Genomic DNA, 22,253 nt, shown 5'->3' with positions numbered 1-22,253 from the left:
GGTGGAGAGGAGTGTAGTATGTAATATGAAGGGGGTCAGGATGGCAGCAAGACTTCCTGGTATGTTATCTTTTAATGTTATTTTGATATTTGAACCATGTCAATATACTACCTGGCTAAAACAATTCTACCAAAATTTTAGAAAAGGAAATAGTATTCAGCTACATTTAATACTGCTGAAGGGATCAGTAAGATAAGGACTAAAATTGACCACTGGATTAGGCAAGACAGAGATGACCTTAACCAGGGAGGTTTCAAAGGCTAGAAGTAGGAAGAAAAGCCTGTTTGGGCTGGACTGAAATAACTAGAGATGACAAGTACAGAAAACTTTCCAGTAGAAGGCAGAGAAATTGGAAAGCAGCTGAAGGAACATGTGATGTCCAGAAGCTTTTTTTTTTTTTTAAAGATGGGCTATATCATACATCATTTGTAAGCTAACTGAAGTGGTCAGGTACAGAGTAAGAAACTGCAGAAAGGAGAGGGACAAAATCAGGATCAAAACTCTTGAGCAGACCAAAAGTATGGGTCTAACACACAAGTTGATGGGTGGGTGGTCCTTGGATAAAGGAAGGGACAGTTCATTCATTAAAACAAAACCTAAGGCAGAATGTGAGGCTACAAATCATGCTGCTCCTTTCTCAATACACGCAGAACATGCACACATTCTAACCTCAATGGCCTTCCACCATACCTGGGTTTAATGCTCAAATAGTTACTATGGTCCATGAGATCCTCCATGATCTAGGCAGTACCCACCTCTCCAAACTTGCATAACATCACTTGCTCCTTGCTCACTGCATTCCACTTACATGGACCTCCTTTCAGTTCTTTAAACATGACAAGTTATTTCTTGCTTGGGGGCCTTCATACATGCTGCCTGGAATTCCTGTTTCCTACTCTTCCTACTCTTGTCTTATTATCTCTTAATGGGTCTATTATCTTCTCTCTCTTAGTACTCTATTCTTCTCCTCCAAAGCACTTACACCGTGATATTTATGTATATATTTGTGGGTTCACTTTGTAGTTTCTCTAGAAGTCAGAAACCACATCTAACACAATGCCTGGCACACTGTGGGTGCTAAATAAATAAAAAACTTTATTGTGGTTAAAAAAATACATCACATTAAATTTACCAGCTGAGCCATTTTTAGCTGTACAGTTCAGTACCCAATAAATATATTCTGAATGTGTGAAATGAGCAATATAGTTGCCCAAGCTGGAAACTACTAGATCATCCTTGATTCTTATTCTTCCCTTTTCTCCCTCAGATACTATTCTTTAGCCTTATCTATTCTGACTATAGTTTTAGTCACCCTTTCATTCCATCTTAACTGCACTGCTCAGTGGCTCAGGCCCCCAGTGATTTCTGGCCTGGACTATTACAAAAGTTTCAGATCTATATCACCACTTCAGGTTCATCACTATCTGTCTTCAAAGGGTTCACTCTACTGAAATCTGACTGTTTTTCCTTTACCAAATAGAAACCAAGGGTGTGCAAGGTTCAGCCTGGAAAACAATACAGTGAGCAGTGGCTGTTTTATAGTCTTGGAGCCACTATCTATGAAGGGAGGTCACTGGTGCCAAAAGTCACAGTGAAGAGCTGAAGCTGATGACAGGGAAGGCGGTGGGGACAAGGCAATGGAGAGGGGATGTTATGTGAAGCTGCTCTGGAAATGCTATTAATTCTGTCAACAGCAGGGTTCTTTTGTTCAGGGCCCACTCTGCTTCTATAGCCATTACTATTATTATTATCATTATTACTGTTAAGATAGAACTTACATTCAGTAAAACTCACCCTTTCAGTGGGCAGAGGGCAGTTCTGTAAGTCTGACAAACGCATACACTTATAAAACCTCTACTGTTCTATTACTACCCCCCAAACTCCTATGTATCCCCTCCCACTGTCCACCTCCCCCCAACAATCACTGGTGCAGTTCCGTCCCTATAGTTTTGCCTTTAGTAAATGCTACATAAATGAAATCATATAGAATGTAGACTGTTGAGTCTGGCTTCTTTCATTAAGCATAATGCATCTGAGAGTCATCCATGCAATTGGATGTATAAGGTACTACAACTTTTTTTTTTTAAGTATACAAAATTTATGTATGTATGTATGTATGTATGTATGTATGTATGTATGTATGTATGTATTTATGTATTTTTCCTACAGCCTTTTAACTGTGCCATTCAGTGCCTGGTTTCATAAATTGTTACTATTCCTATTGTCTACACAATAAAGTCCAAATTTCTAGCAATCAAACACAAAAATATTCAGAACCAGATTCCATTTTTATGTCCAGGTTACTTATAATCACACTAGTTACGCTCATGGTCTCTTGAAGGAGGAACTTTCTTATTTCAATGCTTTTGCCCATTCCTTCCTTTTGAAATGTCCTTCTCCTCCTTTGTTTGCTCACTTAGTGACCTCTAATTGTCCTTCAACAGCTCAGATCAGTTGTGATCTCTGCTTCCCCCCACTACACTACCCTATACTACACTTAACTCTACACCACACACACACACACACACACAAACATTTACCCTGTCCCTAACCTCTAATGAGGAGTCTTTGGAGGAGAGGTAGTGAGGTATAAATAACACTCTCATTAATGTTAGCTCTTACAGTATTCCAGCTTATCTCTATTAGAGCCATAATTACACTGTATTATACTTTTTGTTTGTGTGACTGCCATTTTGGGTAGGCTGAGAGATTCCTGAAGACAAAACTTTGTCTTAGTCATGTTTTCCCTCCTAGTTCATAGCACAGTTCCTTGCAGAGAAAGGGCTACACAAATAATGAATGCATGAAGTAGTACAGGAGGGCAAGCATTTCTGCCCCCATATGTCTTTAAAGATGTATTGTGTTTAGTGGACATTGCCTCTCCCAACCCCTCCACCTCCAAAACAAAAACAAAACAAACTTTGAAAGCCATTCCTATAGAACACCTCTTTCTTAGGGGAAAAAAAAAATCATTATCCTTTTTTTCCCTGTTTCATTTATTTTTGAATTGGTTTATTTTTCACCTAAGCATAATCAATTAACATTATCCTTAAGAAATATTTGTTGGAAATATACTGCCCATTGTTTTGGCAAATTTTAAGATAAATAGTATCATTTCGGTAGAGTTTATCTTTACTTCATGTTCAGACCCTGGTAAGAGCAGCAGTGAGTACCGTTGCACTGCCTGCTGCAGCATTTCACGTGGCTGGTGTCTCTAACCCATTGTCAAAAGGTTAATGCTTGAGAAGTTCTTAGATTCTCTTCTATAGCACTTTAACATCTCATACCCTTTAAAAATGTTCTACAGACGTGCATACATGAGAATATTTCAGGTTACTAATGATGCTTTATATGATAAACGGAATTTAATCATGATTTTAAACTATATGCTATGTATGCTCAATTTTTCAAAAAGCATTTGGCAAACCTTATACTGTTCATTTTTAGGTGTTAGGAAGCTAAGAATTAGTGTAGGACTACTTTGATACTTCCTTCAGAGTAAATAAAAGCTTGACTTCAGAGTCATATAAAAATGACACTTCTATTGAAAAATATCTTTTAGAAATTTCCATGTATGTCTTTTTATGGCTAATGTTTATCAAAGTTATGATTGCTACTCATGGAAATTATAAAGTTCTCATATATCTGAATTAATATTTTCAAAATTGAGAAATATATGAGTAACATTTTGGTTATATATATTCTAAAGTCTTATCATTCAAATATTATTCATACAGATTTGGTAATGGGTTGGTCATGGCATCTCAATTTGTACTAAATAAATGTATTTTGAAGTAATTTTTTTTCCAAAATAATTTAGAGGTGCTCTATAGGAAACACACTTTTTCCAGGAAAAAAGAAGCAAATAAGTAAAATAACTTTTATATTAAAAATATTTTATATTTTAATTAATTCTATATTTGTGAGACTAGCATGGGCTGAAATGAAGGCAACACCTGCTGTACAAGGTTAAGTTTTGTTAAGTAAATTAAAAATATTAGCAAGTTTCAGAGAAATAGATATAAAGGAAACAATATAAGATGGAAGAAACTTTTTTACATTGTTTGAAAATCTTAAGTGCACATTATTTATATATTTAATTCATTAAAGTCAGGCCAAATGAAGATCTCTATTTATAATTCAAGTTATTGTGAGTATATAAAAGAATATTTTTCTATTAAAATTAAAAATAAACTCTGCTGCTTATACTAGTCATCAGGCTTTTCTGCTCTGTACTTATGAGGCTTAATACAAGAAGCTAAATGTGGATGGTCCTTGTTTAAAAAAAATACCAGCAATGTTTAAACCTAAGTTTTCCAAAGTAGTTAAAGAGTTAAATATTAAATAGATAAATACTAAAGAGTTTCCCCTGCAACAGCATCTACTGCTAGTGGTGGTGGTGGAGAAATAGCTTCAGGATTTTTATCCAAATTATTAAATCTTAGAATTAGAAATTATGATGCAGTACAGATAAGCAATTATTTCCTGAGCTTCATAAGGCATTTGGGATATGAGAGTGGTCCCAAACTATGGCATTTAGTACGGTAACAGAAATACGTACTTTAAAGTAATACTACAAGCATGTATTAAAGTATCAAATACTTTATAAGTTGACATTCCTAAAGAATTATTAATATATTCACAATGTATTTCCAACAATAAGATCATTATTAGGTCATTATATATCTAACTTTAAAATCTTCTTTCTATAACACTATGTGGAATGCTGACTATCAGAAAGTGGTTTTTCAAAAGGACAAAAAGATTCCTGGGTTACAAACTTGAGACCCAATGAAATGATCTAATTACATGCAAGTCTGCAAAGAAAATGCTGATACATCCTTAGTGATAATGGCATTAATGAAGCCAATATATAGTATATATATATATACTAATCTTTAGATTACAACTCTTAATTCATGTATTAAAGAGTTTATATATCCCACAGTAGTTTGGCCTTCTGTACATAAGTCAGTTAAAAAATACCTATTACCGCTGAAAATATGTCCTAAACTCTTGCTTGAATGCCATGGAAAAAGTAAAAAAAAAAAAAAAACAAACAAAAAAAAACTGAGCCATTTAATGATATCTAGTTACTCCATTAACTCAATTGTACTCTGACTGTTTGAGACTCTTCTCCAAGTTCAAACGTGTCAGGCTTGTTCTTCAAGCCTTTCATGTTGGGACTTATATTAAAAAACAGTGCCAAGCAAGAGGTTTAAGAAAACAAAAAACCTTCACAGAAATGACTATAGGAGTTCAAGTTGTTTATAAATATCTCCCTCATCAACATGTCAAGTAGTAAAACCAAAAATTTTCATTGGATTTATAGTTTATTTTGTTCTAATTTCTTCTTTGACCTACAGATTGCCTGGAAGTGTATTAATTTTCAAATACATGGGTTTGTTCTAGCTATGATTTTATTGATTTCCAGATTAACTACACTATGTACAATGATGTGAATTCATTTCTTTATGAAGAGTGACTCAATTTTAGGCTCTAAAGTAAGTTGTCAACAAATTTCAGAGGTTATGGTTTTTTTCCCTTATTAACTTATCAAATTTTCTTGAAATACATTTCATAAAGGAAAGTCAGGATAAGTACTTGATTCTTTTCCTTCATTTATTAATTTGTACAATAAATGAGTTGGTGTCCTAGCAACCTTCAAAGTCAACTGTTTTGTTATTAACATTACAAAGTCATAAATTTTTGTATATTTGATGTGTTTCAATCCTTTTGCAGATACTTATTCTTTTTAAAGAAAGTGTGAGAGGGTGCTCACATTGTAGTTTTGATTTGCGTTTCTCTAATAATTAGTGATGTTGACCATCTTTTCATGTGGCTATTGGCTATCTATATGTCTTCTCTAGAGAAATGTCTATCAAATGTTATTTTAAAATGACTATTTCTAGTAGTTATTATTGAGGTTTTCTCACAGAGGAGATAGCAAGATTTGGGTTTATTTGCATCTCCAGAATAAAACTCACATTTTGTCTATGGCACGCCTGCCAACCTAATGTCCACGCTACCCTTCTTCCTTAGTAACAGAACCCTTTAATTTTAGCTGGTTAATGCAATTGTCCAGAATAAAGATTCATTTTCTAGTCTCCCTTGCTAGAGGTAGGTGTGGATATTTTTTCCCTTTCTTCTTGTTGACTGCAAGGGGGCAAACTGGCTGTGGCTCAAACAGCCATCTTGGGCCACAAGGTGGAAGTCTATGCTGAGCATGGTGGATCAGCAAAACAGGAGACTGGATACCTGATGACTTTGTGAGACTACTACATCAGGACTGTACCTTCAACATTTTTAAAGACAGAGATACATTTCTCTTTGATTTAAACTGTCATTTGAGGCTTTCTATTGCCCACAGATAATCTTAATACTAACTGAAATTCCATTAACCAGAGACTTAAGTTTAGTAAGTCTCGAAAAAAAAAAATTCCTTAACTTTGTATGACAACAGATAGTTACTAGATTTATGGTGATCATTTTGCAATGTGTTTAAATGTCAAATCACTATGCTGTACAGCTGAAACTAACATAATATTGAACAAATATACCTGAATAAAATTGTTAAAATAAAAAATTAAATAAATAATAATTCTGGTAGGCTCCTCATACATACTTAGAAAAAGTACTTGTTGCAGTATAATTTGTTCTTAACCTTTAGCTAAAGTCAGCCACACTGAAAGAAGGTTAGCTATGTATGGGGAGACAGGAAATTCCAGAAAATAAAACTATTTTACAGGGGGACTAAATTAGCATTCAAAAGGTAAAGGCAAAATCGAAGGCATTCCAAAGAGACAGGCAGATACAACTGATGCTGATTCCTCAGGCCCAGCTGTATCTTCTGCCTACAGTTCTGCAAAAATTTTCTTACATCATCATAACAAGTTATCCCTTTTGCCTAAGCAAAAAAAAAAAAAAAATCAACAAAATGGCTTGTTTCTATTAGTCATAACCGAAAGAGTATTAACCAATAGAACAGATAACACATACAGGATTGACCTGTATGTATTTATTTAGTATTACTTAGAACAGCATACTCTGATAAGTAAAGTATTCCAGTAAATAAAAACTTTATAGGTAACTTAAGCTAATCCCCAAACTCAGCCCCCTACACGCAGCTACCATTGAATGCAGTTTGTCACTTTATTTTACAAAGTAACTGTGTATTTATTATTGTATTCAGTAAAATTTTGAGCTTCATTCTTTTAAAGATTTTCCTAGGAAGATGTGAGATATTTTCAATTTACATATGAGGAAATTAATAGTTTGGTTGTGTGCTTACTGTTTTTTAGCATGAATGGCTCACAGGCAGCATTCTGCAGAGTTTTGTAGACAGAAATGGAGGTAAGAAACTTTCTAGGAGGACTTAATGTACAAAAGCTGAAACCTGTGTTTGCTTTGTGATTTAAATTCACTGCTGGAACCAATCAAGGGGATTGCTGTGTGTAACTCAGACTTTGGTTTACCCTGGGCTTCTCACAGTTTCTGCAATCTGTACTCAAAAACATGCAAGTGTAAAACCTAGGTCTCTGCTAGAGCTTTCTGGAAAGAGGTAACAATATGAATGAGGCCTTGAGTTATTTAGCTGGGCCTTGAGATAAGAAAGAGGCTTCTACTTTTAAAAATGAAACAAGTGGACACTAGTATCATTGTCGATCGTTTGGAGCTCCACCAATCAGGATCTTTGCAGGAGCCCTTCTCCACGTGACTGGGATCATCTCATCACTGAATATGCAGTGGGGCCTCCTCTCCATGTTATCAGAAGTGTAAGTTTAATTCATTTTAATTCTTTATTGTTACTGATAGTTGGCTGTTTATATTGTGATTTTTATGGAATTGGGTATATAGTGCTTAATAATAAACTTTTGCAGATGTTATCTGGCAGGAGTTTATGTTTCTAAGCTTTTATAATTTGAATTGCATTTTATACTAAGTTGAATGAATTATACCTAGAAGTTTAGAGTTATATACTTATTAACTTATATTCACAGCCAGTAAATTGTGATCAGCCGCCAGTGAGCCTAACTTATTTTATTTTATTGGATGCTTGTGTTTTTAACATCAGGTTACTTCTCTAAACATTCGTTTTTTTTCTTCTAAGTTGTCTTAAAAAGTTACGGTTTTCTCATCTTACAAATGCAGAAATCTATGATTTGAAGTGAGGAGTTTATGAAGATTTATGACACTGAGGGGTCCTTAGCTGCCTTTGGGGATAGTTTGAAGTTTATTTGCAATATGAGTACGTGCTTATTATCTCTTTGTTTAAGAGTAGGAACCTGGTCTTGGTTCCTACTCATGAATTTTCTTAAAAATAAGTAGTTTCAGGTGACAGGTGGGGAAATTAATCATCTGGCTGAGCACTTGTCATTTTATAACAGTGAATAAATAGCCTCTGCAGTCAGCTGCTGTTGAGTGAGGTTTGGCATTCTATCCGAAACAACTGTGGTGTAATATCCTTTTATTATTCAACTAAAATTTGAGCCTTTTTAAAGCTTTATTTGAACCATTGTCTCCTTTTCAATTTACAAGTAAAGAAAATAATTCACCAAGAAGCATACCATTTTAAGCATCAAAACCCTAATTTTAATGGAAATGTTTTGATATAAAAAACACTTACCTGCTTTCCTAAACAGAATATTGTATACTAAGCGTAATAAGACTCTTTCATGTTGACTCCAGGTTGCCAAAATGATCAAATATTTTACTAAGCTTTTAATGCTGCAAAGTCTTCAGGAATGAGTTGGATATACATATACACACAGGATCTATGATGAATGAGTCCCATACTACTGTGCTTTCTCAGCTGCCATTTGTCACTTTTTATTACTGTCAGTATGCCATTATTTCTCATCTTCTTCCTTATTTCACACATAATTGTACAGTTAGTAGTTTTCAGTTTCTTCCTTTCTTTCTTTCGGTTTGGCAATGGTCCAGTTTTTTTTTTCCCCAGTGAAATCTTACAAAAATATATAAAATAAAAAGACTTGTGCTGTGGAAGTGCAATAGGGGGTCTTCTGCTCTGCTGCTTAGCCTCCATACCTGCTTTCCAGCGCACAACACCAAGGTGTCTGATGGAACCTCAAGCCACCACCAAACAGTTCAATATCACTGGTCAAACCTAAGAGTGACTTTCTCTATCCAGAGGGATAAATTTTGGCGGGAAATGTCATCTGGTATCAAAAGGCAATTAACAAAAAAATCCATGATCTCATTATTCAGTAACCTCTATTAGTATAACAAACAAAAATATAAGCAAAACATTTAAGGTTCAAAATGTAAACAATATAGAAAGATTAAAAAGGAAAAGAAATGCCTTCCTCAATCTTGCACATACCCTCCATTTCATCAAGACCCTTCTCAAAGGTAACCACGATTAAGTTACTTGTGATTTCTTCCATAGTGTATATGAGTGTGCATGTGCACATGTGTGAATAAAGCCTTGTAAATAAAACTTTACACATGCACAAGCTATCATATTATACTTCGTTATGCACTTTGCTTTTTTTCATTTAATAATATATCAGCTATAAAAAGGTTATACTGTATAGCACAGGGAAATATATACAAGATCTTATGGTAGCTCACAGAGGAAAAACATGTGACAATGAATATATATATGTTCATGTATAACTGAAAAATTGTGCTCTACACTGGAATTTGACACAACATTGTAAAATGATTATAAATCAATAAAAAATGTTAAAAAAAAAAAAAAAAGGTTCCTTTCCACTTCCCTAAGAAGAGAGTAGCATTAGTTTCACACTCCAATGGACTGTGGAAGGGGGATGGGGCAGGGAGTAGGCAACAAAATAGAGATTCAGGGAAACAAGCTGTAGGTGTAAGTATTCTTGATGGTTAGGATGGGTGAGGAAACTAAATAGCTTCTTGATTCTGACTAATGTCTCAGTTATTGTATTTTTGCTCTTGTGGGTACAGGAATTGGCCATCTCCTTTGCTTAAAATTTATTTCTACTATCTGCTGCTTTCAGTTACAGACTCCACTTCCACCTTCCCTATCCAATAGCAAGACAGAATTTAGTTTCTCCTCCTAAAGCTACCTGATAGCTAAAAACACCTGATATAAAAACACATACCTGGAGATTGGCTTCTGGAATGGCAGAGTGAGGACCTCAGTGAACTCACTCTCCCTCTAAAACAACGAAAATACAAGCAAATAAACTATTTCAGAACTTTGGCATTCAATGAAAGCTACAGAATGAACTATAAAATCAAAGAGAAACTACTGAACAAAGATACTCTTGAGAAAAGCCCAGGTATTTGAGGTGGAATATGGTCCAAATACTGGTAACACCAGTTCCAATCCTGTCTACTGGCTGAGGGACCTGTGACCGCACTTTATGCCTCTGAGTTCAAGTTCATCTCATTTCCCCCTATCTACCTGTGAGAATTAAATAATGTAATGTGGTAACAACAACAAAACACTCATGGGTATGGATATGAGCTATTTATGTAAAAAAAACTTGTTAATCCAATCTCTACCTCACACATGGAAGATAAACTATTTGCAGTCAAGCCATTTAAAAGCTTTAGATTCTGTTCCAACACTGCGCTTTACCTTTCCATGCAGTTATTATGCATTAATGTTTCTCCAAAAAAGAGGGACAATAAAGCCACAATTGTAACCTGACATCCATCTCAAAGTGACAATTCTGAAATTCTTTGGCAAAGCATTTCTCTGCACTAAGTCTTAATGTTTCCAGTACATTTCTCAAAGGACAATTTCTACTCCTTCCTCTATATCCTCTATATTAGTGTAAGCTGTCTTTCACACCTATCTGCTTTAGAGTCTCCTTTCTTCGCAGCACCAACCCTACAATTATAATGTCTTTTTTCCTCTGATTTCAAACAGCATCTTAAAAACAAATCTTAACCCAAACTATCCAATCCATACTGTACCATAAATTTATAGGCTCCCAAACATATATACAATGTTGCAGCATAGTGGATTTACTTATACTTTACTTTTTCATCATCAAAAATAGTTAACTGATTTTTCTCAATATGAATTACACCTCACAGGGAAAAGAACAAACACTAATACATATTTTACTAAGATTAGACTCCTACCTTAGGAGAAGTGGAGAGATCTCTTCCTGCAGAAACAACTATGTTTTCATTCACTCCTCCTGTCATTGGTGAGATGGTTGGTGGGGCTGGGGCTTTTCTTTTTACTCTCCTTTCAGTTTCCACTTCTTGAATTGGATTTACCAAATTATTTGGAGGAGGAGTTGGTTTAGGCTCATAAAAAGGATTTGTTCTAAATGAAAGAAGAATTAGTGTCAAATGTCTCTATCAAAATAGTTTATTCCCAACTAAAATACTAAAATATTTTCACTTTTAAAATTAGAAAAAAACTGAAAATGAAAAGGAAAAACCCAAACCAATGATAACTCAAAATTTGGAAACAATCACTGTTAATCCTTTTTTTTTTTAATCATTAACAATAAAACTTCCTCTTTTAAAAAGTATTTTAAAACTTTAAAAATAAAACTCACACTCAGTTCTGCCATAATACAGTCTTATAAAAATGTTTATAATAGTAAATCCTATATATTCTCCACACCTAAGGAAAAGGAAGTAAGATGAGTTAGTACTGATTTGTCTTTTTTTTTTTTATGCTCCTGTCATACCAAGCATTTTTTCCCTTGCATTTCAATGCTTCCCCTGTATTAAATTCCCTTCTCACTAGGGGACATGTTTTAGAAGTTCTTCAATGAAGTTCCTTTAATAGCAAATTCTCCCAGGCATTGAAAATGTCTTTATGCCAGCCTCACACTTAAACGATATTTTAGTTGGGTAGAGAATTTTAGTTGTTAGTTAATTCATCTCAGTGTTTTGAAGTATTAGCCTACTGTTGGTTTAATATTGCTCTTTTGTAAGTCATCTTTTGTCTCTGGTTGCTGTTAAGATCTCTTTATTTCTAGTTTTGAGCAATTTTACTATGATATGTCTAAGTGTGAATTTCTTATAATTTACCCTATTTCAAACTCTGTATTTCCTGAATCTAGAGATTCATGTTTCACTAGTTCTGAAAAATTATCAGCCATTATCTCTTTGACAGTCTCCTCTTTATTCTATTTTCTTTACAAAATCTTATTAGACATATGTTGAATTACCTCTCTCCTTCATATTTTCACAAATTTTTATTCCTTCCTGTGCTACAGTCCAGAAAATTCCTTCACATCTATGATCCAGTTAAATTTTTTTCTCTTCATCTGTGTCTAATGTTCAATTCTCCATGAATTTTTAATTTCAATAAGCATATCTCTTCACATGGCTGTGTGTGTAATACCTCAGGTACAGAGATTTGAATCATTAATCATTTGTACATATTTCATAGTCTCTATCTGATAAATCTATTATTTGAAATCCTTGCATACTTAATCTTGGTATTTTTTCTGTCTCCTGACTCTTTCTCTTAGTAAACTATTTCCTTGTGTATTTTGTAATTGTAGATTGTGAGTTTAGGACTTATTACTCTGAGGAAATTTTGTGTAGTCAAAACTGGGAGTGCCTCTCTTCAGAGTGTTCTATGCTTGCATTTACCAAGCACTTTAGGAGCCACTTTGTTACTTTCTTGGCTTGGAGGTTCTCAGACCATCCTGCCAATGTAACATCAAGTCTACATGAGGCTGGGCCTGTGTTTGTAACTTCTTAGGGAATACTTTTTTTTCCTCTACCTAGAGGCAGAAAATCTTCCTTGTTAACTCCCTTTATAAGTAGATATTGTTTCTAGGTAAGTTATCCATAAACACAAGTATCTGGTATTTATGATGATTATTCTTCCTATTATATAGTAATAAATTGTTATTCTGGTTATTATTTATTAGTTCATTACATTTTTCCCTAACACCAGTCAGTTCTCTAGTGTTCAATATCCTGCATGCACAGTAACAATAGAAGTTCTGAGTCTATAAAGCTAAGATATAATATAATTACACCCAAATATAATTACACCAAGGGGATTCCACCTAGTCACTTAAGGTCTGTGGTGGTAGCTTTCTGTGTTCAGTTATGCATGTTTTCTTGAACTGCAAATGTACCAGATTCATTTAGAACCAAAAACCAAGTATCTGTACTTTTGCCTAAAGACAGCTTACACTAGACTCTGGGTACAGACTCTAGACCAGAGAGGGGAAATATACCATACTTGTGACATCATTTTCACTCTATACTCATTGCAACAGTTAGTGTCATGGGACCCCTTCCCACTGAGCTAGGGGCACAGCCTAAGAAACTCTCCCACCTCTGCTCAGGATAGTTGGTTTTAACTAAGTGGAGTTGGCGCCTATATAAAAACCTATTTCCTGTTCTTCATTTTCTTATGTCTGTGCATTCAAGAGGAAAAGAACATGAAATAGATAAAGGCATTTGAAAATTAGCTTTTCAGACCAAAATATTTTTGTTTAATTACCAAGATATGCTTTAAGTATTCATATCTCATGCTTACCACCTACAGAAGAACTTGGAAAAATTAAGCAACAATTTTTTTTTAACTTTTTGTTTTTAATTGTGGGGGGGGTAATTAGATTTACCTATTTATTTTTTAGAGGAAGTACTGGGGATTGAATGCAGGACCTCGTGTATGCTAAGCATGTGCTCTAACACTTGAACTATACTCTCCCCCCTAAAGAAACAATGTTAAAATAAGTAGGTGTGCAGAAAAAGCTGAATGTCCTTTATCAAAAGAGGCAGAAAATGGATCACATCCAACCTAGAATGGAGAGATTACCAATAACATTAACTAACATTTATAAAGTGCTTACATCGTTTTAAGTGTTTTATGTCTATTAAACCTATTTAATCCTTATAACAATCTTGTTTAAAACTCTAATTTTATCAATAGCCTTATATAGTTATTTTTCAAACTCTAAGAGTAGCTCAAAGAGAGGTAAATACAAAGAAATGGGATAAAAACAAGAAATTTTTTAAAACTCTAAAACTTGGAAAAAGAGAAAAAAGAAATCTTCCCTCTCCCCCTCAAAGCTTACTATTTGCTAACCGATGTCAAATGTTTCAGGACTGAAGAAACACACTTCAATCTAACTGAATTAACTGAGTCATGTGAATTATTTGGGTGATATTTAAAAAAATTATTCCTGGTTAAATTTCTTTATAACAAATTTTCACTGTACTTTGTTAAGATGGTAGCTGCTATAATAATCACTATTAATTTATTATGTAAGAATGGTTAGTTTTAAGAAAAAAACTCAAGAGGTACTAGAGGACAGATATTTCTATTACAAAAGAATTTGTGTCTAACAGGAAAAAAATGACAGAATTCCTTAAAACAGGCAATTCTTCAGTGCACTTTATATAACTGAATTTACAATACTCAATTGCATGCAACTTTTATAAAACTTATCTAGTAGGTATACAACGATAGATATCGTCCCTTTTCTTCATGTCTCTGTCTCAGTCTAACTATCTGAATATTGGTATTCTTTGTATATTGAAGGTAAACGCAAGTCGGAAAAAAAGCTCAGATCAACTGATTTCCAAAGTTGGTTCCTTAGGCTCATACCTGAAACATAATCAAAATGAGTATTTTCTTGAAACCATTAGAGCTGTGTTTCTCAATCTGTTTTTACAGTGTGACATGTAGTAAAAATGAAATTTATATGACATGCTAGAGTAAACACAGGAAGCTGCTGGAAAATGAAGATACTAAGGACTCCAAACCATGCCTGACAGCCCAGAGGACTAAGGGAATCAGTATCTCTGCACTCAATCCACCTGTGAGACAACAATATTCTAGGCACCACTGGTCAGGTCCTAAATCAGAGTAAGGACAAGAAACCTCTACTTACAGAGGCTTTGAATGATCCTCCATGTAAATAACAGATTTCTAACTAAAACTGAATTTCCTACTCTTTAAAAATGAACATAGTATTGCTATCCTGTCTATGAGTTTCTGCTGCTGGCCTTACATGTTTAGAATAACGTAGCATTCACACAATACTATAAAAAAAAGAATGAACAGAAAATACTTCCATGTATATGAAATATCCAAAACAGTCAAATCCATATACACAAAAGGTAAATTAGTGGTTTTCAGGAGATGGCGAAAGGGATTAATCAGGATTAACTACTAATAGATATTAGATTTCTTTTTGGGGTGACAAAAATGTTCTGAAATTAGACAATGATTAATGATGGTTGCACAACACAGTGAACAAACTAAAAACCACTGAAGTGTACACTTTAAAATGTGGAATTTTATGTTACGTGAAGTACATCTCAATTTAAAAAGTGCTATTTAAAAAAGAGTATATAGGAATAGTACACATATATATGGTTGTGAACACTGCTCCCTTCTCTGTAAGAATTATATAATTTCTGATAAATGCATTTTAAAAATACATAAACTGTATTTTAGTAAAAAAATTATTTAAGAAATCAGCATAATTTCCACATACTGTTGATCATCTAGGATCCAAATAATCTATTTCAAGTCTTCTTATGTCACTTTGAATAAATAAGAATTATTTTTATCCTTGTACTGTGTATTTAGTAATAGATTAGTTATATCATTAACTCATTGTGAATTAAAAATTCATCAGTTATATTAACTGGAAAATTGAACAGAATAATTTTAAATGACATTATTCATTGTTTAGAAAATAATTTACCCAAGAAAAAGAATTATAGAAAGAAAAACTAAAGTTGATTACAAACAGGATTAATAAACATACTGAAGCAAGGGTGCAGCAAAATCTGTAGTATTTTCCTCTCGCTTGAAAAATTTATTTTTCTTTGGAAAAACAATCCATATTAAAAAAAAAAAAATAGAGTGTAGCTTCCCTGACTAAAATTCAATGGCAACTTACCTTGAGAAACTGACATACAACTATACCAGAAATGATTTCATGCTGGACCTCAAAAGTCACTTCATAAATGTTTTGGAAAGTATTATTGCTTTATCAGTTTTCATTTCTGCTGTGGAATAGCTGAACTAACTCCCCCAAATGAGAAAACTGAGAAACCCATGCAGTTGCCAAGTGTAAAGGACACATGCCAAAAGCACTGAAAGGTATATACTTCCTCTTGGAGGGGATAGATATGCTGAGGTTCTGAAAGTGTTTTACACATCAAAAAACTCAGCACTATTTATTTGTGATAGTTTTATGTCAGAGGATACATGAAGAGTTTGGTAATGGAAGATGAGTCATGTAGGCTTTTCATTTGATGAAAGGTCGTAAGTTCATTATTGAAGTAAGAAAATGTTTTGGAAGATTTCTGCTACTGAAGTTGAACCTACAAACTTCTGGAGAAAAAGAGGAGAAATACCAAATAAGTAATTATTACAAATAGAGCTCTTCTTGGATATTAGCCGATGAGAAATCTCTAGAATTTATATATTCCTACAAAAAAGCTGAATGTTACAGACTACCTCTGGTAACCTCAGGTGATTGAGCAATTTAGAATGCTTTTTATTCATAGGAAACTTGTAAAGACTGTGACTTTCATGTGGAAAAAAAGAATGGTCAAAAGGAAACACCCAGTAATTCTGATTTTAGTTTTTATTAAGGTATTTAAAAGTTTAAGCAAACATTAGATGTCTCTTCAATTTGTTAATAGGAGAGAGCAGGGTGTGTGTATGTTGTGTAATACCCATGCATCTTGGAATGACTGAATGCTTGTATTTAAAGTTTGCATTTACATTCAAATACTCTAGGTGTGTGGCTATTACTCAGCACCTACACCACCCATGAGAAATTTTATTTTGATCACACATTAGCTATTTCAAAGAAAACAAATATAATAACTTTACCAAGAGGTGAGCCAACTTTTTCAACCCCTGTATAGTTATTAATTAATACTGAGATCTCAACCTGAGTTTGGAATCAGGTTAGTATGATGTAATTCTCATACTTTTAGAAGGTTAGAACTTTTTTAGGTTTTATCAAAACCTAGCCATGCCCAATGGGGAAGCATGCAGGACATGTGAGAGTCATTAGCCATGTATTATAAAATGGGAAAAGGTTGAGAAATGCAGTTCCAGAGCAACAGAAAACAAGTCAACTACCTCATTCTTTCAAACAAAAGTCTTTCGAATATTTGAACTTGGTTATTATAGTTCCTTAAATTGTTTCTTTTCTAAGTCAAACAGTCCCTATGCCCTCAATCACTGTTCATTCGACATGGTCATTTTAATGACTCTGGACATTTTAATGATTCTGTTGCTCTACTCTGTTAATGCTCTGAATTATCAATGTCCCTTGTAAAGTGCAATGCTTAGAAGTAAAATACTGCTCAAAAGTGGAGCGGACCAATACACAGGAGAGGGATGACATTTTTCCCTTCACACAAAGCAACTGCTCCCAACTTTTATACATCAAAGGAGCCTTTTTATCACTTCCCTCTCAACCTATCTATCCCATATTTTGAAAGATTTTCCTACTAAATTGTATTTTTAAAGAAATAATAATTTCCTTCAAGATCTAAATAATGTTAACACACTAAAATTCAGTATTTCCAAGGAAAGCAAAGACACATACAGCCCCACTGCAAATAACATGTAATTATTATTCAGGTTTTTTAAAATGTTCAATTCTATAAAATTAAAGATTGCTGTGTGTAGGTTTTCTTTTAAATAGTTTTATTTAGTTATAACTGATAAAAAGTATAACTTGATGAAGTTTCTACATATGTATACAAGTGTGAAACTGTCCACACAATCAAGATAAATATTTCCATTTCTGCAAAAGTTTCTTTGTGCTCTTTTTAATTCCTCTCTTCCTCTACCTCCAACCATAGGCAATTACTTGTCTGCTTTCTCTCAATACAGGTGGTTTGTATTTTCTAGAGTTTTAATAAAGGGAATGATACAGTGTGTGTTCTTTTTCGGTCTGGCTTCTTTCACTTGGCATAACTTTTACATTCATCCATGTAGTTACATGTATCAATAGTTTTTTTTTTATTACTGAGTAGTATTCCACTGTATGTATATACCACAATTTGTTTATCTATTTGCCTATTTATGGACATTGGGATTATTCTTATACCTTGCTACTATGGTAAATAAAGCGGTTGAAATAGTCACATACAAATCTTTTTGTGGACATACGCTTTGATTTCTCTTGGGTAAATACCTAGGAATAAAATGACTAGGTTGAATGATAGGTATATGTTTAACTTTTCAAGAAACTGCTTAACTGTTTTCTAAAATGGTTGTAATATTTAGAATTTTGAGAGCTCTGTGAGAGTATCAGTGGTTCCATGTCCCTGACAGTATTTGGTATAGTAAGTCTTTTAAATTTTAGCAATTCAAGTGGGAGTATAGTGGTACCTTATATGGTTTTAATTTGCATTTATTTCCTTGATGACTGAGATGTTGAATTATCTTTTTGTGTGCACATTGGCCATTCTTTTATCTTGTTTTGGTGAAGTGCCTGCTCAAATCTTTTCCATCTTAAAAAAAAAAATACTTTGTCTTATTATTGAGTCAAAAGAGTTCTTCACATTTTCTTGATAGAAGTCTTGCCTGATAGGTGTTCTGCAAAGAATTTTGGCCAAACTGTGCCATACCTTCTTAGTTTCATAAGTTTTTTTTAAGAGATAAAGGTTTTAATTTTGATGAAGCCCAAGTTAAAATTTTTTTCCCTTTGACTCTGTGTTCTTTGGGTTCTATTCAAGAAATTTTTGCCTAACCCAAGTTCACTAAGATTTTTCTCCTACACTTTCTTTTCAAAGTTCTAGTGTTTTTGTTTTTACTTTTAGATATATGATCTATTTTTAGTTAAATTTTGTATTTGTTGTGAAGTAAGGATTGTAGTTCTTTCTTTCTGGAGGAGGGAAGGGGGATATAGACCTCTATCTGTTCCAGCATTATTTGTTGTAAAGATTATCCTTTCCTGATTTCCCTTGCTAGTTTTGTCAAAAAAACAATTGGCAATATGTGTGAGGATCTATTTCTAGATTTGCATATTCTCTTCCATCGAACTATGTTTACTTTTAAGCCAATCCATGATGTCTTGGTTATGAGTCTTGAAATTGGGTAGTGTTAAGTCCTCCAACTTTGTTCTTTATCAAAATTGTTTTGGCTATTCTAGGTTCACTGCTTTTCCATACACATTTTAGAATTAGCTTATCAACTATTACCAAAAAGTATACCAAAATTTTGATTAGGATAGCACTGAATCTGTATATTAGTTTGAATCTGTACATCAGTTTGAATCCATGGTGACAGTATTTCTCTCCATTGACTTCTCTCAGCAATCTTTTGTTGTTTTCAGTATATAGGTATTGCCCATCCTTGTTCAAATTTATCCCTGAGTTTTGTTTGGGATGCTTTTATATACTGTATTTTAGAATTTCCTATTTCTGACTGTTCATTGTTACTACTGAGGAATACAACTGAATTTGAATATTGATCTTGTATCCTATAACATAGCTAAATTTACTTTTTAATTCTAATAGACTTTTTAGAGATTCCTTTGAATTTTTCTACTTAAGTAATTATGTCATCTGTGAAAAAATATAGTACTGTTTATCTTTAAGTAACATGTGTAAAAAGCTTAAAACCGTATCTTCAATTTCCCTTTACTCAGCCTTTATGCTACTACTGTCATATGTTTTACTTCTACCCATATTATAAAATCCAGAATATATTATTATTTAAACTTTAAACAATTACCTTTTAAAGAGATTTAAAAAAATAAAACACATATTTTATATATACTATTTATTTGCCATTTCCTGTGCTCTTCATTCCTGTATATAGATCCAAACTTCCAAGTAGAGTCACTCTCCTCCTGCCTGAAGGACTTCTTTGTAACATTATTTTGCAAAGCAAGTCTGAGGGTGATGAATTCTCTCAGCTTTTACATATCTGGAAACGTCCATTATTTTGACTTTTTTTCTTTCTTGGAATAGAAATTTGTTGAAAGTGTTTTTTTGGTTTTGTTTTTTCCTTTGATTATTTAAAGAATATCACCCACTGTCTTCTGACTTGAATTATTTTTGCTGATAAGCCTGGCTGTAGTTTGTTTTTTTTTTTTTTTTCATCATTCTTATAGTTCATCTTGAGGTTCATTCAGTGTCTTAGACCTATAGGTTTACATTTATTTTTTTCGATTTCTAAAACTTTTGGCCATCATTTCTTCAAAAGTTTTTTCTGTTTCCCTCACCTTTTTCTCCTCTTCTTTTAGAAATCCAATTACACACTTGTTATGTTGCTGGAAGTTGTCCTACTGATCTTCTGTTCATTTTTTTTTCATTTCTTTTCCCTTTTATGTTTTAATCTGGAGAGTTTCTATTGCTAAGTCTTTAAGTTCACTAATAGTTCCTTTTGCAATATCTAACATGGAGTTTAATCTCATCCAGTGTGTTTTTCATCAGCCTTCATATATTTCATCTCTATAAATCCAATTTGGAATTCTTTTTTGTCTTCCATGCCCATGTTTCCTTCCACCTTCTTGAATATCTGGAGTATATTTATAGTTGCTAAATAATCATACTTGCCTTAATTCTATTATCTGTACCGTTTCTGCATCCATAGCTAATGACTCAGTTTCCTTCTCATTATTGGTCAGATCTTCCTGTTTCTTTACATGCCTGATAAATTTTTTGATTGGCTATGAGACATTGTGAATTTTATATTTTGGATGCTAGATTCTTTTTTGGTATTCCTTTTAATATTCTAGGGCTTTTATTTGGGATGCTGTTACCTGGAATAATTTTGTTTCTTTCGAACTTTGCTTTTAAGCTTTATTAGGAAGGTTAAGAACAGTCTTTAGTCTAGGGCTGATTCGGCCCTACTACTGCAACAACAGCCTTCTGAGGACTCAAATCGATGCCCCATGTGTTAGGAAGTCTCTTCTCTCTGGCTGGTGGAAACCCAAACTATTCTTGACCCTGAGTGAACTCCAGAGATTGTTTCTGTCTGATTCTTTGTTCTCAGTTACTTCCTCATAATGCATGCACTGATCAATACTCAGCTAAAGACTCAAGAGGAACTTTATACAGATCTCTGAAACTCTGTGTGTAGCTTTCTCCTCTCTGATATTCTGTTCACAAATTCTAGCCATCTCCATAACTCCAAAGTCCAAACTCTTGCCTCCTCAACTCAGGGAGATTCTAGGGTGTTTCGGTTCTTACTCCCTGAACTGCAGTTGGAAACTCTCTCCTATAAATAAGCTGGTACAATTTTAGAGCTCACCTTCTTTGTTTCTATTCTCTTGGGGATCCTGTGCTATTTGTTTCCAATGTCTGAAAACTACTGTTTCATACATTTTATTTAGTTTTTCAGTTGTATAAGACAAGAAGCTCTATTCAGTCTATGCTACCTCTATCATGGCTGGAAGTTTCATTGTTGCTTTTTAAACATACTCAGGGCAGCAGTCTGCAGCTACACAATTGCACTATGCAACTCGAGAATCGAAAGTGAACATACCCTCCTCCCACCTCTACTCTAGATCTGAGTAAAATAGAAGCCCTAATCACACTATTTATATTGAGCTTATGGTCAATAAATCTCTCATTTGAGTAAAACTAATAACTCAAAGGCAGATAACTCCTAATTTATAAATGTCATGATCTCGTTGTTTGGAATCTGAATAAATCTTCTCATCAAATCATTATCATAAATGATTATTTGGTTCCCACAATAGACCCATCATAACATAACTTAAGTGTAACAACTTCAATAATCACTTAAAGACATTCAAGTACCATTTATAACATGGTAGTTGTGAGAAGACACAATTGGATTTCTAACCAGAGATGCCAGAAACATATTTCTGTCATTTGTTAGTTTAGTGTGCACACACACTCACGCAAGAGTGTGAGAGAATAAGGGTCAAGTTTATAAAAATTCAGATGGAGGATGAGATAGATACTAACTTGTAAACTGTATATTAACATAGGGGCAGACCTCTTTTTACCCATCTAATATTACAGAAAGATCACATTAAAATATGATAATAGTAAAATGAAATGTACTTACTCATCCAACTCCTCTTCTTCAGTTCTGGAACTATCAGCATAGAGATACTTGCTCATGTCCACTGGTCTTAAATTTTTTCTTTTTGTAGGCTGGGGAGGAGAATCCTTTATAGTTACAAAGGTTTCTGGCTCATCGAATGGGTTCAAATACTGTGGAGTCTGTACCTCTTTAAAGGGATTATAGCTGTTATTATAAAAAGATTCTTCTGGTTTTTTAGGTGAAACTGTTTCAGAGATTTGTTCTATAAAACAATAGGGAAAGATGAATTAAATCA

General features: G+C 33.6%; 1 protein-coding gene across 8 annotated transcripts in view; it reads right to left on the bottom strand.

Moving 5' to 3' along the window:
* The window catches only part of EHBP1 (EH domain binding protein 1), a 281,810-nt gene that overhangs the window by 126,074 nt on the left and 133,483 nt on the right, over positions 1–22,253 (bottom strand). For all 8 annotated transcript variants that reach the window (XM_074341201.1, XM_074341202.1, XM_074341207.1 and 5 more), the window contains 2 exons: positions 21,980–22,220; positions 11,098–11,287 (listed from right to left, as the gene is read on the bottom strand). In XM_074341201.1, coding sequence (XP_074197302.1) covers positions 11,098–11,287; positions 21,980–22,220 — 431 coding nt within the window. The remainder of the gene's footprint in view (positions 1–11,097; positions 11,288–21,979; positions 22,221–22,253) is intronic.

The sequence above is a fragment of the Camelus bactrianus genome, chromosome 15, assembly GCF_048773025.1.
Source record: "Camelus bactrianus isolate YW-2024 breed Bactrian camel chromosome 15, ASM4877302v1, whole genome shotgun sequence".
Taxonomy (NCBI): Eukaryota; Metazoa; Chordata; class Mammalia; order Artiodactyla; family Camelidae; genus Camelus; species Camelus bactrianus.
Note: the sequence above shows the minus strand (reverse complement) of the source record. Positions and strands in the feature narration are given on the sequence as shown.